General features: G+C 49.6%; 1 protein-coding gene across 1 annotated transcript in view; it reads left to right on the plus strand.

Moving 5' to 3' along the window:
- Positions 1–15,975, plus strand: part of SIN3B (SIN3 transcription regulator family member B) — a 41,209-nt gene that overhangs the window by 16,431 nt on the left and 8,803 nt on the right. The window contains exons 4-10 of the mRNA XM_042781583.1: positions 329–529; positions 2,334–2,477; positions 8,298–8,420; positions 9,349–9,438; positions 10,012–10,130; positions 13,176–13,383; positions 14,973–15,089. Coding sequence (XP_042637517.1) covers positions 329–529; positions 2,334–2,477; positions 8,298–8,420; positions 9,349–9,438; positions 10,012–10,130; positions 13,176–13,383; positions 14,973–15,089 — 1,002 coding nt within the window. The remainder of the gene's footprint in view (positions 1–328; positions 530–2,333; positions 2,478–8,297; positions 8,421–9,348; positions 9,439–10,011; positions 10,131–13,175; positions 13,384–14,972; positions 15,090–15,975) is intronic.

The raw sequence follows: 15,975 nt of genomic DNA on the forward strand, positions 1-15,975 counted from the left end.
TGTTTCTTTGCTATTCATAAGGTTTTCCCCAGCCAATTCTTTGAGAAGTGGATGGCCTCTTCCTTCTTCCTAGTCTGTCTCAGTCTGTAAGCTGGCCTGATACCTGTGCACCAAGTGCATCCTGCTGGGTTTGAAACAACAGTGGCTCAGCCTCAAAACTCACATCAACATGTCACCACGGTAGGACAAACCAACAGAAAAGTTTGTCTCTCTGTTGGAAACCTCTCCTAAGGTAAGGGTGGTAGGAGAGGTTTCCAACCTGGTTTGGTAGTTTTAAAAATCTGTCCATGGTGTTGGGTCCAACAGTAACTTGTCTTTTTGTTCCCAGGAGAACTCCCATAACCATAGTGACTACACGGATGACTTCAAGCAGCAGGTGCTGTATAAGGAGGACAAGCCCCAGGTGCCCCTGGAATCGGATTCCGTGGAGTTCAACAACGCCATCAGCTATGTGAACAAGATCAAGACCCGCTTCCTCGACCATCCTGAGATCTACCGGTCGTTTCTGGAAATACTGCACACTTACCAGGTAGGAGGTTGTGTTGTGGTGCAGTTTTGTATGTGTGTTATGACATCCTCTGATACCAGGTACACTGAAAACGTTAAGATTTTCTTGTCTTGATTTGCGAAATTCTGTTTTGATTTTAATCTGCCCCTTTAAGGCATCTCTGTAATGGGAAGCAGGATTAGGAAACACATTAGCTGCCTTCAGATTGTCCCCAGTTCCTAGTGACCCTGTATGCAGCAGATGGAAAGCCTGCCCAGCCCTGCGCGATCCCCCAGTTGGCTGTGGATCGGACTGTTGTGCTCCATCTGGTTGTTCTGTGGCTGATTTTCATAAGTCCATTGCCAGGCCTTTTTTCCTAGTCTGATTCAGTCTAGAAGCTCCACTGAAACCTGTTCAGCATTGTAGTAATACACCAGACTCCACTGGCAGACGGGTGGTAGCTGTGCATAAAGTGCGTTGACTGGAAGTCATACCTCAGTCTTCTGCGTGGAAGGTGAGAATTCTACCATTGACCTACCACTTCCCCCAAATTCACTGCCATTGAGTCAGTTCTGACTCATGGTGACCCCCATCGGGTTTCGAGGTGGTAAATCTTCACGGAAGTAGATTGCTCCATCTTCCTTCCAATGTAGCAGCTGGTGGGTTTGAACCTCCAGCCTTCTGATTAGCACTTAAATGCCTGCTAAAACATCGTAAGCCTAGATGAGGGCAGGTATAGCTCCTAAAAACAGCACTACTGAGTGTACCTTCTTGTTGTCTATTTAATGGCTTGGTTACTAACCATAAGTTTGGAGGTTGGAATCCACCCAGAAGTAGCTTGGAAGAAAGGCCTGGTGATCTACTTCCAAAAAATCAACGGTTGCAAACCCTATGGAGCACAGTTTACGCTTCACACATAGGTTGCCATGAGTCAGGATCAACTCAGCTGCACCTATAGATCATTTGTAGTCTCTGAATGGAGGGTTTTGCTTTTTTTCTTTGGCCTTCAAGTATACCAGTAACTCTTTGGGGAAAACTGATCTCTTCTCTCCTAAGTAAGTGTTAGTTGTGTTAGTCCTTAAAAAGTAGCATGCGTTTCCTGCTGCTGTACTGTGCAGGCGGTAGGGGATGCCAAGAGATCTGCATTCTTCAATGTCTGTGGGTTGAAGATTTCACTTGGTGGCCGAGGAGTGTGAAAAAAGGAACTGGGAGGACCCTGGCACTGCCACCTCTTGCTCTGTCACATGTTTGGGTATAACACTGACTCAGACAGTTTCAGTGGCTGACTTAAGTTCTGCTCGATGGTTCCTGCCCCCGCACCCCTTTGAGATTTTATGCTCCAGCTTGGGCCAAAATCTTCCTTCAGTTCTGGGGTCTTGGTGATGTGGTCTGGAGGTGCTGTCCTCCTCTTCTCCCCCAGACCCACTAACACCTCCATGCCCCCCACAGGTAGAACATGCTACCACCCTGGGATCCCAGGGCCTGGTCCCCACCCCCCGACCTTGTACTTGGCCTTGCACAGCCTGTTCCAGTGGTCCCATCCTTCCCACTCCCTGTGTTCATGAGCACTGCAGGGCGGGGCCAGGTTCCCTCTGCTCCCTGGGACAGGTGTTGGGGAGCAGAATCTAGCAAGATCCAATATTATGCCCCATAGTGAGGGCCTAGGCCTGGGCACTCCATGGAGTTGGTGGGCAGTGGGCAGTGGGCAGGACCGTGGTGGGTGACCATCTGCTTGAAGCTTCTGTGTTCTATGAATTGTCCCTTAGCCCCCTCTAAGGTAGGTTTTGGCGTCACGGTCAGTACCTGGGTCCTGAGCTAACTTACTCTTTTTCCCACTGGTTGGCAGAAGGAACAGCTGAGCACAAAGGGCCGGCCATTCCGTGGCATGTCCGAGGAGGAGGTCTTCACCGAGGTGGCTAATCTCTTCCGGGGCCAGGAGGACCTGCTTTCTGAGTTTGGCCAGTTCTTGCCTGAGGCAAAGCGGTCCCTGGTGAGTATGACTAACGTCCATCCTACAGGCCAGATGTCTCTTGTGGTGACCAGCTCTCAGCAGGGAGGCTGGGCCAGGCTTGGTGCCCATGTGAACACACTGGATCTCCCCTCTGACACTTCAGGGTTGCAGACCCGTGGCCCTTTTCTCACAGGGTCCCAGTGCCCCTCTGTCCAGATCAAGCCTGGGGCATGGGGGAGGCTCAGGAGCCTCCTAGTGCCTTGGGACATGGGAGTGTCTCTTCATGGAGACCCTGGGACTGGGTTGTTCCCGCTCTAAGGCTACCTGTGAACACCTGAGCCCATCGCTGCAGCCACTGTGTCAGTCCATCTTGTCAAGGGTCTTGCACTTTTTCATTGACCCTTTACTTTACCAAGCGTGATATCCTTCTCCAGGGAATAGTCCCTTTTGATAACACAGCAAAAGTAGGTAAGATGAAGTCTGGCCATTCTTGCTTTCAAGGAGCATTCCAGCTGCACTTCTTCTAGGACAGATCCGTTCGTTCTGGCAATCCATGGTCCTTTCAGTGTTCTTCGCCAGTACCACAACTCAAAAGCATCAACTCTTCTTTGGTCTTCCTTGTTCACATATTCCATATCCTCCTCCAATTCCTGTCTCTCCTCCTTCCTCTCTTGCTCCAGGTGAATCGTAGTGCTTCAGATGGCCACTTACAAGTTTGTAATATCCCAGGCACTACATAGTATTTCATTCTTTTTTATGACAGAGTAGCATTTCATTGCTTATATATACTACATTTTGTTTGTTCATCTGTTGGTGGACACTTGGGCTATTTCCACCTTTTGGCCGTTGGGAATAATGTTGCTATGAACACTATTGTGCAAATACCTGTTTCAGTCTTTGCTTTCAGTTCTTTGGAGATATACCTAGGAGCGGAATTGCTGGATCATATGGAGCTCTGGTAGCATAGTGCCTAAGGCACTTGACTGCTAATCAGAAGGCTAGCAGTTCAAACCTACCAGCCACTCCTCAGAAGGAAGATGGGGCACTCTACTTCCGTAGTGATACTGCCTTGGAAATCCAAGGAGGGGTCTCTGAGTTGGGTCCGACTCGACGGCACATAACAACAACATAGTAGTTGTACGTTCAGCTTTTTGAAGAACTGCCAAATTGTTTTCCACAGTGACTATGCCATTTTACATTACCACCAGCAATGAGTAAGGGTTCCAGTTTCTCCATGATTTTACCAACACTTGTCATTTTCCATTTTTATTATTACAGCCATCTCAGTAGGTATGAAATGATACCTCATTATGGTTTTGATTTGCATTTCCCTAATGATGAGGGAGCTCTGGTAGCATAGTGGCTAAGGCACTTGACTGCTAACCAGAAGGCTGGCGGTTCAAACCCACCAGCCACTCCTCGGAAGGAAGGTTGGGCAATCCTACTTCCGTAGTGATACTGCCTCGGAAACCCAAGGAGGGGTCGCTATGAGTCAGGGCTGACTCGACGGCACATAACAACAACAACAACAATGATGAGGGAGCTCTGGTAGCGTAGTGCCTAAAGCACTTGACTGCTAACCAGAAGGCTGGCGGTTCAAAGCCGCCAGCCACTCCTCGGAAAGAAGATGGGGCAATCTACTTCCATAGTGATACTGCCTCAGAAACCCAAGGAGGGGTTGCTTTGAGTCAGGTCCGACTTGACAGCACATAACAGCAGCAACAATGATGATGAGTATCTTTTCATGTGTATCTTTTTTAGAGAAATGTCTGTTCAAATCTTTTGCCCATTTTTTAATTGTGTTTGGGTTGTTTGTCTTTTTGTTATTAAGATATAAAACTTCTTTATATAGTATGGATGCTAGACGTTTATCAAGGAGCCCTGGTGTCATAATAGTTAAGTACTTGTTTTTGTCTGCTTGAAAAGTTTGAACCCCAGGGCTCCATTGGAATAAAGACCTACAAAGACCTGCTCCCGTGAAGGTCATAGCCTAGAAAACCGTTTGGGGCAGTTCTCTGTCTTACAGTGTCACTGTGGGTTGGAATCAACTTGATGGCACACCAGCAATCACAATACATGATTTGCAAATGTTTTTTCCCATATATAGGTTGTCTTTCATTTTTGATAATGTCTTGATGAACAAAAATTTTTAATATTACTAAAGTCCAATTTGTTTTTCTTTTGTTGCCCCTGCTTTCGTGGTATATCTTAATCCATTGTCTGATCTAAAGTCACGAAGACTTATTCCTGTGCTTTTTCCTAAGAGTTTTATAGTTTAGCTTTAACATTTAGGTTTGATCCATTTGCAACTTCATCCTTTTGCCTGTGGAAGTCCATTTGTTCACACACCATTAAATGGAGTTGGACCCTTTGTTGAAAATCAGTTGACCATAGATGTCTGTTTTTTTTTCAGGACTGTGGATTCTATTCCATTGTCTGTCTTTAGCCCAGTATTACACTGATTACTGTAGCTTTGTAGTTCATTTTGAAATTGGGAAGTATGAGTCCCACTTGTTCTTCTCTTTAAGGATTGTTTTGGCTGACCAGGACCCTTGAAACTCCAATATGAGTTTTAGGATCAGCTTTTCCATTTCTGCAGAATAAGCTGTTGGAATTTTGACAGGGATTGTATTGAATCTGTAGATCACTTTGGATCTTCAATCCATGGGTGTTTTTCGGTTTATTTAGGTCTTTAACTTCTTTCAGCAATATTTTGACTTTTTCAATGTACAATTCTTGGTTAAATTTATTCCAAAGTATTTTATTTTGTCTCTGGTAATGTAGTGCCTAAGGCACTTGACTGCTAACCAGAAGGCTGGTGGTTCAAACCCACCAGCCACTTCTCGGAAGGAAGATTGGGCAATCTACTTCTGTAGTGATACTGCCTTGGAAACCCAAGGAGGGGTCTCTGTGAGTCAGATCTGACTCCATGGCAGTGAGTTTGGTTTTGGATTGTAAAAGGAATTGTTTTCTTAATTTCCTTCTTTGGATTATTCATTGCAAGTGTATATAGAAAACCAACGGATACTTGTGTTTTGATCTTCTACCCTGCCATTTTAATGAATTTGCTTGTCAGCACTCATGGTTTTTTGGTAGATTCTTCAGGACTTTCTAAATACGAGGTTATGTCTTCTGCAGATAGTTTTACTTCTTCCTTTCAAATTTGGATGTGTTTTATATCTTCTTCTTTCTAACTGCTGGCTCGAACTTCCAGAATGATATTGAGTAGCCGTGATGAGAGTGGACCGCCCCATCGTGCTTCTGATTTTAGGGTGAATGCTCTCGGTCTTGCTCCATGGAGTGTGATGTCAGCTGTGGATTTTCCATTGTTAGTTGCCATCGTGTTGGCTCTGACTCATGGTTGACCGTATGTATAATAAAAGGAAACATTACCCAGTCCTGTGGCATCCTCATGGTTGTTGGCGTATTTGGGTCCATTGCTCTGGCCACTGTGTCAGTCTGTCTCGTGGAGAATTCCCCTCGTTTTCACTGACCGTCTGCTTATGATGGCCTTGTCCAGTGATTGGTCTTTCCTGATGATGTGTCCAAAGTGAGGGAGTCGAAATCTCGCCATCCTCTCTTCTTAGGAACGTTCTGGCTGTACCTTCTCCAAGACTGATGTGTTCATCCTGCTGGCAGTATTCCGTAATCCTGGCCAGCAACACAGTTCAAAGGCAGTAATGCTTCTGTCTTCCTTTTTAATTGTCCAGCTTTTGTCTTAAGAGGCAATTAAAAAAACATGGCTTGAGGTCACATGCACCTTAGTCGTGAAAGTGGGACATCTTTGCTTTTTAACCACTTTAAAAGTTTTTTTGCGACAGATGTTCCCAGTGTAATGCATCATTTGATTTCTTGACTGCTGCCTCCATGGGCATTGATTGTTCATCCAAGTAGAATGAAATCCTTGACAACTTCGGTTTCTTTGCCAGTTCTATAAACACCCTTTATCTGGTTGAAGAGTTTTCCTTCTGGTCCATGTTTTCTGAGTTGTTCTGTTCCTCTTTTCCTTCTTTCTCTTTGTCCTGGTGGCAGCCTCCAGTGTGGGCACACAGGAACTCCCCCCACTTCCTTCCTTGCCAGTGCCTTTCCCAGTGCTGCTTCTGGGTGACCATATCGTGGTAGATGAGGCTTCTGGGAGAGTGGTATGAGAGAGGGTCTGAGTACGGGGGGGGTCATTAGAACTTTTGTTTAGATGAATGGATAAAAGTGGGTGTGTGTCTTAGTTATCTAGTACCCTATAACTGAAATACCACAAATGGGTGGCTTTAGCAAACCAAAATTTATAGTCTTACAGTTCAGGAGCCTAGAAGTCCAAGTTCAGGGTGCCAGCTTTGGGAGAATGCTCTCCGTCGGCTCTGTAGGAAGATCCTTGGCTCTTGAGCTTCTGCTCCTAGGTGATGTTCATGTGGTTTGACGTCTCTCTTTTCCCATCTTTACTTTTTTTCCTTGCTTAATGTGCTCCTTTTTTAGCTTAAAAGAAATTAAGTCAAGACAGGCCCTACACTACACTAATACCATGTCATTAACATAACAAGAAAACCTATTTGCAAATGAGATTATATCCACATGTATAGGGCTAGGATTCACAACGTATTTTGGTGGGCACAATTCAGTCCTAACAATGTCATTGGGTTTCTCCCTCCGTAAACCCTTCCCTACTTGGCCTTAAGCCTTTCCAGCCCATCCAGGCTTTAGCCTCAGGTGTCATCCCATGGGGGGTCCATCCCTGTGTGTTACCTAGGTACCCCCAAGGCGGAACTCCCCCAGAAACAGCTCTGAACCAAAAGCCAGAGACTCTGTGCTTATCATAGGCCTGGGTCCTGGAGTTCAGGAACTCATCCAGCCCACTAGAGCCTTGGGCATCCATGCAGCCTGGGCAGAGCCCTGCAAACCCCTGCCCAGCCATAGTCTCTCATCTTGCCTCAGGCACAGCAGGGGCTAGAACCACGTCTCCTCTTTCTGGGGGTGCCAGGCCCAGGTGTAGTGCCCCAGAGAGGGCAGCAGCTGCAGGGTGGAAGATGTAGGCACAGGTCCGGGGGTTGGTTTCTCAACCCCTGCCCTCGAATGGCTGCTTCAGTGGGGGCAGGGCCACCCTGGGCCCCAGGTGAACTGTTCCCTCTTGGGTCTCCTCCAGCCCCTCCAGTGGTGGGTGTCACCTGTCCACAGGTGTCTGTACTGAGCCAAGCCCCATCCCTCAGGGCCTCCTTCACTGGTCCTTTGAGCCTTAGCTCATCCTGTTACCTTCCTGAAGCTCAGGATCCCATGTGTTCTGTTTTGACCCCTGGCCCCCAAGTAATGCCCTTTCGAAGTCCTGCCCTCTCAGCCAGCCTCTTCCTCTGTGCCACCCTGCTTGGCCCAGCAGCTGCCGAGGCAGAGCAGAGAGGCTGTGCCTCCCACCCAGACCCTCTGTTGATGCTGAGGGCCGGCATCCTGGTTTCTGCATCTGTGGCCACTTACACCAAGGGCTCTCACACATGCTGGAGGTTCCTCCACCAGAGGCCCCTCAGAAGAAAGGCCTGGCGTTTGGCTTCTGAAAAATCAGCCGCTGGAAACCCTGTGCAGCACAGTTCCACTCTGCACACGGGGTCACCGTGAGTCAGGGTTGACTCTGGTGATGGGTTTGTGGTTTTTTTGGTCATGGGTGAGGCCCTGCCCACCTGAGTTCTCTGGCTGCCCCCTCTATCCTATGTCCGTCAGAACCTCTTCCGTCCACTGTTTCCTCCTAGTGCCCTGGTGCTGGGACTCAGGGAGCCTGGGCCCCCTGCGGTGGGCATCTCACAAGCTGCTGTTCCCCATGCTAAGATATGCCAAGACCAGTTCTCAGGCCCAGCAAGTCCGCTGACCCATGTCTGTGCTCAGTTCACAGGAAATGGCCCATGTGGAATGAACAGCACCCCAAAGGGTGAACCCGAGAAGATTCCAGAACACAGTAAGAAGCGCACCCGGCCCTCACTACTCCGCCCGGTGTCTGGGCCAGCCAAGGTAGGCATCAGCCGTGCACAGATGCCTACCTGCTGCAGACCCCTGCCACCCAGCCTAGTGTCACTAGCCCAGGGACCCATGTGGCAGGGGAAAGTAGAGGCCCCAACTAGAGCAGCAAGCCCAGGGTGGGACCCAGGGTCTGGTCTGGCCCCAAATTCCCCAGCTGAGTAATCCTGGAAATCAATGGCCTGTGGTGGCTGCTCGCCACCCTGTCTCATGAGATTGTGCCTTCAGGGAGGAGGGGTTAGAAGAGACATACGTATCCCCTGGTTTTTCCCATTAGCTGTCATGAATCCTGGCAGGGCCACAGAGTACAGTTATGCTGATCAGCCAACACACAGGGTACACAGCCCCACCACGACAGGCTCACTCTGGTTCTCTGGGTGGGGCCCCCATGCCCAGAGGGTTGACAAAATTGAGGCAGTTTATCTGCTAATCAGGGACACATGTCATAGTGACCAGAGGGCTCTGAGTTCCAAGTGTCTGAGCACCTGGCCCTGGGCTGCAGCTAGGCCCAGGGGCTCCTGCTTTAGGGACAGCACCAGCCTCTCCCCCAGCCCTGTTCCCACCTCCCTGAAGGGTGAAGGATTTGAGAGGGGCTGGGTGAGCACCAGCTGGGTACCTGACTGACCTTCATGGGGGCTATTGAGAGGGAGCAGCGTGCAGTTGTGGTGGCCCTTGACCTTCCCAGTGTGGGAGTTGGGGGACGACAATACCCTGCAGTACATGGTGGTCCTAGAATGACTGTCCTCCTGAGACTGTGCCACCTGTGGGTCCCAGACTGCCTCAGGGTCCTGCCTGTCATTTACATGGTCCTCGTTCTCTTGCCAGGAGAGTATAGGTTGCTTGCTATCCCTGTTACTGGATCAGAGGTAGACAGTGGGCCACCCAGGCAAGCAGAACGTTAACACTCACTCTCTCTCTGCAGAAGAAGATGAAGCTCCGTGGGACCAAAGACCTGTCTATTGCAGCCGTGGGCAAGTATGGCACCCTGCAGGAGTTCTCCTTCTTTGACAAGGTGAGGGAGTGTGGCTATGGTATCCATCCTGGGGGAGGCTTGATTGGCCAGCTAAGCTGGTGGCTCAGACTGGCCTCACAGTGGCTACAGGAGAGGCACATGCAGTGTAGAAAGAGGTGCTCCAGCGGTGACTTAGGGATATGGGGTGGACAGAGACAGAGGAGTACGTGAGAAAGGAAACATGAACCCGAGTAGACCCAAGGGGGGTTGGGAACACATCTGCCCCTATAGTGTGCAGGCCTTTGCCCCACTTTCTCAAGTGGGGATGGTGCCCAGGGTCACTGGGCAGGACAAAGAGCACGCATTGTAGTTGCCTGAAGACCATAGCTGGTGACATAGAGCAGTGGGCAGGTGCTAGGAAGGTACACACAGGGTCACACCCAAACCACACAGCAGGCAAGGAGGATGGCTCATGTGCGTACCTTATAGACTGCCTCATGCCTCACCTACAGTATTAGCCCTTGGACCACAGCTGGTCACCTTGATGACAGGTGGGCAGTGGGCACCATGGGTGACATCTTAGCCATGAAGGGGCTAGATGGGGCAGGACCCTGTGATGCACTTTCCTCACAGGTACGCCGGGTGCTGAAGAGCCAGGAGGTCTATGAGAACTTCCTCCGCTGCATTGCACTCTTCAACCAGGAGCTGGTGTCCGGCTCTGAGCTCCTGCAGCTGGTCAGCCCATTCCTGGGGTGAGCGACCACTTCCCCGCTCCCAGTCCCACCTGGCCCACCACTGTGAACCCGCCCCCATGAGCTTGCCCCCTCCTGTTGGGCCTGAAGTTTTCTTTTTGAAGAGGTGATACGCTGTTTTGGGGTTTGTTTTTTAATTGAAATTTGTATTGAGATCATTATAGATTCACATGCAGTTGTAAGGAATGACAGGAAGGGCCTTTCCGCAGCCTCCCCAGCGGTGACACCTACAGTCGGTGTTGGAGTCCGTGGGCGGCACATACAGTTTACACGCTTGGCTGTAACTGGAAGGTTGGAAATTCAGAGGTCCCTCAGTAGAAAGACCAAGCCCCTCTCAAGTCTTGGCAGTCTACTTCGAAAACTTCAGCTATTGAAAACCCTACATGCGTGTTCTCAGAAACAACAATTTAAAAAAAAACTCCTGACCCACATGCGTCACCGTGAGATGGAATCACTTGATGGCAGTTGGTCTTCTCCTTCAATCCCTGACAGGCCCAGAAGGTAGTTATGGCCATTTTAAAAGGAGGAAACCGAGGCTTGATTTGCTGGTGGAAGCAGGGTCCCAGGTGGGCTCAGGTGGTTCCCACAACACCTAGGCTGTGCTGGGGTAACCCACTGTATATGTGACCTCCAGGAACCTCCCCCTGCATCAGTTTATCCTTCCAATGACAGTGTTAAGGATTAAATTGTGCCCCCCCAAATATATGTTGGAATCCTAACCTCTGTACCTGTGGATGTGGTCCCATGTGGAAATAGGGTTGTCTTTGTTATGATCTGAGGTCAGATTGGTGTGGGTGGATCCTAAACCTACTCACTTCTGAGTGATATGAGGAACAGTACAGACAAAGAGACGAGTGAGCGCAAATAAAGGGGAAGAGGGATGCCACGAGAACTTTCCCCAAAGCAGACAGTAGAACTGTGCTCCGTATGGTTTTCAGGACCTTTCAGAAGCAGATAGCCAGGCCTGTTTTCAGAGGCACCATTGGGTTGACTCAAACCTCTAACCTTTCTGTTAGCAGCTGAGTGCTTAATCATTTGCACCATGCGGGGAAGAAGAGGGAAGAACATTCCCTGAGAAGCATCGAGCAGATGGGAAGCAAGAAGATTGTGGGAGAGGGGGTGTGGGGCAGGGTGCAGCCATTAGGAGGCCCCTCCTGGCTCTTCTGAGGTGATGCTCCTGGCTCGGCAGTGGTCACCTCAGCGGTCCTCTCCTGCATTTGCAAGCTTGAGCCTGATGTGCTCACCCCACAGGCAGCAGAGTGCAGTGGCCAGAGCACTGCCACCAGGTGATGTCATGCTGGAATGGGGCATTCTGTATCGAGTGGCCACAGAGGAGCCATGTTCTGCATTTATCCTTGGACACTCTAAGTTGTCCTCCACATGTGTCATTGGCCACTTTAATCCCTTTCGTGCACAGTGTGGGCTCATGGGCCCTCTGAGGTGGGGCACAGGGCGGCCATGTCTCAGAGAATGCAGTGGTTTAGGGAGACACTTTGCTGGGTCACGGCAGGAACTGCATGACTGCCAAAGGAGCTGCACCTTCTCCCGGAGGGCTTGATACTTAACCGTAAATCCCATTACCCTAGGGTCAGATGGATTAGGTGTCTCCATTGGCATTCATGTTAGCTACATTTTTGACCCATGAGAGTTTTTCTGTAGGCATTTCCATGGAGGCTCCCTCATGAGGCTGGGGAGACTCTAGAGCAAGGGGCAGCAAGCTTCATGTTTGGAGGGCCAGACAGCAAATAGCTTCGGTTTGGGGGGGGGGGGCCGCTTGGTCTCTGTTGCAACCACTTGACTCTGCCTTGTCATGTGAAAGTAGTTGTAGGTAATTTGTACATAAATGAGGACAGCTTTGTGCTGATAAAACTTGTTTACAAGCTAGGTTTGGCACCTAGGCCATAATGTGCCAACCCCCTGGCCTCTTGCCTGGCCCCTTCCACTCCAGGAAGGCCACTAGCTGACCCCAGGCTCCTCTGGAGCCCTGACTTCTGCAAGGGTATTGTTAGGGTCATCGGGTCGGCCCCGACTCATGGTGATCCGGTGTACGACAACAGAATGAAACACTGCCCAGCCCTGTGCCGTCCTCATAGTCCTTGGGAGGCTGTTTTACACCATCATTGCAGCCGCTGTGTCAGTCCATCTGGCTGAGGGTCTTCCCCTGATTGCTGACCCTCCACTTTACCAAGCATGATACTCTCCTCTAGGGGCTGGTCCCTTCTGACAACACAACCAAAGTTGGTGAAACAAAGTCTGACCATTCTCGCTTCTAAGGAGCATTCTGGCTGCACTTCTTCCAGGACAGATGAGGCAATTAAAAATACCGTGGCATGGGTTAGGCACACCTTGGTCTTCAAAGTAACATCTTTGCTTCTTAACACTTACAAGAGGTCTCTTGCAGCAGATTTACCCAGTGCAGTATGACATCTGATTTCTTGACTGCTGCTTCCATGGGTGTCGTTTGTGGATCCAAGTAAAATGAAATCTCTGACAACGTCAGTCTTTTCTCCATTTAATCATGATTTTGCTTATTGGTCCACTTGTGAAGATTTTTGTTTTGTGCATGTTGAGCTGTAATCCATACTGAAGACTGTAGTTTTTGACCTCTGTCAGTAAGTGATTCAAGTCCTCTTCACTTTCAGCAAGCAATGTTATATCGTCTGCATATTGCAGATTGTTAATCGGTCTTCTTCCAGTCCTGATGCCGCGTTCTTCATATAGTCCAGTCTCTTCTGATCATTTGTTCAGCATGCAATAAGTATGAATAAAGGATAAAACTCTGATACACACCCTTCCTGATTTTAAACCACGTGGTACCCCTTGCTGCTAGGTTAGCTCAGCCTTATGATGTGTTTAAAGCCCTTTCTGCAAGTGACAGGAATGGCAGTGCAGGAAGAAGCCTGACTAGGAACACGGGACGGGCAGCTTACGTGCCCACGTCCCCTCCAATGCTGAATTCTGACCACTAATGACCCAGAAGCCACTCTGAAGTCTCCCTTCAGAGGCCCTGAGGTGCTGACTTGCTGCTGATCCTTGTCTTTGAAGGAAGTTTCCAGAACTCTTTGCCCAGTTCAAGTCTTTCCTGGGGGTGAAGGAGCTGTCATTTGCCCCACCGTTGAGCGACCGGTCTGGAGATGGGATCAGCCGGGAGATTGACTACGCATCTTGCAAGCGCATCGGGTCCAGCTATCGGGCACTACCCAAGACCTACCAGCAGCCCAAGTGCAGTGGGAGGACAGCCATCTGCAAGGAGGTAGTGCTCCAGGGGGTGGGGGCTGCCATCTACAAAGAGGAAGTGCTCCTGGAGGTGGGGGGACAGCCATCTATAAAGAGGAAGTGCTCCTGGAGGGGAGGATGGCCATCTGCAATGAGGGGGTGCTCTGTGGGGGGGGTGGCCATCTACATGGAGACAGTGCTCCCAGAGGGGGATGGCCATCTGCAAGGAGATTGTGCTCCCAGGGGATAGAGTGCCCTTCTGCCACAGTCCACTCAAACCAGCCACAGGATAAAATGCCCCTTGGGTTTAAAGTTGGCTTGTATGTTACATTCCCCTCCACCATCGAGAAAAGAAAAAACCTCTGCATCTATTGCCCTATTCCAGGGATAAAAGATTTTGTGCCGGGCACCCAGCCTGCTAACTGGTGGGCAGCGGTGGAACATGGCAGATAGACCACCTGGGCAGAGGTGGTGGCTTTCTCCTGCTGGTTGTCTTGGTGAGCGCAGGACACAGAGTGGGATTGATTGTTGCCAGAGCCACTCAGTCCAGCACTCACTGCCCTCAGTATGTGTGTACTTAGCTTCACCAGTGGCAGCTTTTTCCAGGGTTAGGAGATGGACCCTGAGGGAACACCGGTGTTTCAGCGGTTAAGCATTCAGCTGCTAACACAAAGGATAGTTCGAACCCACCCAGTGGCTCCCCAGCAGAAAAGCCTGGCAGTCTGCTCCCTTAAAGATGACAGCCTAGAAAATTGTGGAGCAGTTCTTCTGTGTAACACACAGGGTCACTGTGAGTCAAAATCAACTTAACTCCACGTAACCACAGACAGGCTATGAGGGGGACAGTCTGGCTCAGTGGTAGACTTCTCACTTTGCACACTGGAGACCCGGGTTCAATTCCCGGGTGATGTACCTTATATGTAGCCACTACCCATTTGTCAGTGGAGGCTGGAGTGTTGCTATGAGGCTGAATAGGTTTCAGCAGAGCTTCCAGACTAAGACCAGGAAGAAAGGCCTGACAGTTGACTTCCAAAAGCCAGCCACTGAGAACACTGTGGGTCACAATGGTCTGATCCACGGTCGATCATGGGGAGGGTGCAGGACCTGGCAGTGTTTCACTCTGTTGTGCGTAGGGTTACCAGAGGTCAGGGTTGACTTGTAGGCAGCTGGTTTAAGCATACTTTTGACTGCATTTGCAGAGTTCAAGGCTGCCTGCTGACTTCTAGATGTGCTCCAGGGGTCTGCAGAGCACAGCCCAAGGACCACATCATGGTGGCCACCTGCTTTTGTAGATAAAGTTTTATTGGCACACAGCCACCCCCATTTATGAATTACCTACAGCTGCTTTCCACCTATCAAGGCAGAGTTGAGTAGCTAGGACAGCCCCTCAGGCCCCCAAAGCGTAAAATACTATCCGGCCCTTTACAGAGAAAGTCTGCTGATTCCTGAAATACTAAATGTGCTTATTTGGCCACTGTAGTGTTAAAACTAGTTTTACTGAAGTATGATGAAGCATTTCCCCATAAAACCAAGATGCCCTTGTCTTGGTGTCTCCTACAATGAAATAGACTGTAGATGGGTTGGCAGCTGGGGCCGGTTGACTGCTCACGCATCTTCCCTGCACAGGTGCTGAATGATACCTGGGTCTCCTTCCCCTCCTGGTCTGAGGACTCCACTTTTGTCAGTTCCAAGAAGACACCCTACGAGGAACAGCTGCACCGCTGTGAGGACGAGCGCTTCGAGGTGTGGGCGCTGGCATGGGACAGCCTGGGGCCGCAGGGAGGGACGGGGCGGGGGCTACAGGGAGCTGCAGATAGACGAGGACCTTCCTGAGTGTGTGTGTCCATGTGAGGGTATGCTCAGCTGTCTCATCACCTTCCCTGCTCCTCATCCTCCCCCTTGTCTTGACTACCTCCAGAACCCCTGGGTTTCCCCAGTCTCCTCCTGTGGATTAAGATTTTGATGCCTTCCCACTGGGGCAGCTCCTGCGAGTGGCCCACTTTTGCGGGTCCCATCTGGCCCCTGGGCTGACTCTTTTGTTGTGCTTTTTCTTTTCCTTCTCCTGTCATCATCTCTTTGCAATTGAAATCTTAGCTGAGATCATTCTAGATTCCTATGCAGCTATAAAAAACACCCCTCACCCAGTTTCTCCCAGTGGGAACATCTCACCAAACTAGCGCAAAGTCACAGCCAGGATCCTGATGTTTCGACAGTCAGCTTATCTGATTAAGATTTCCTATTTTACTTGTACTCATTTTTATAAGCATGTGTATGAAAGTGTGTGCATGTGTGTATTTGTGTGTGTGATGTGTTGTGAGTGTGTATGCATGAGTTACACATTTATGAGTGTGGATGTGAGCATGTGTGGATGTGAGCATGTGTGGATGTGAGCATGAATGTTTGGATATGAGTGTGAATATGTGTTGTGTATATGAGAGTGTGATTATGGGCTGTGTAAATGTGAATATATGTGTGTGAGTGCACATCCATGTGTTCGAGTACGTGGGATAAGTGTGCATATGAGTGCATGTATGAGTACATTCGTTCATGTGTCGGGGTGTGTGTGGTTCTGTGTAGTTTTATTGCATGTGATGGTTCATGTCCATCACCACAGTCAGGATTCTGAGCA

Source organism: Orycteropus afer, unplaced genomic scaffold, assembly GCF_000298275.1.
Source record: "Orycteropus afer afer isolate SDZICR_OR568_19922 unplaced genomic scaffold, OryAfe1.0 scaffold00136, whole genome shotgun sequence".
Lineage (NCBI taxonomy): Eukaryota > Metazoa > Chordata > Mammalia > Tubulidentata > Orycteropodidae > Orycteropus > Orycteropus afer.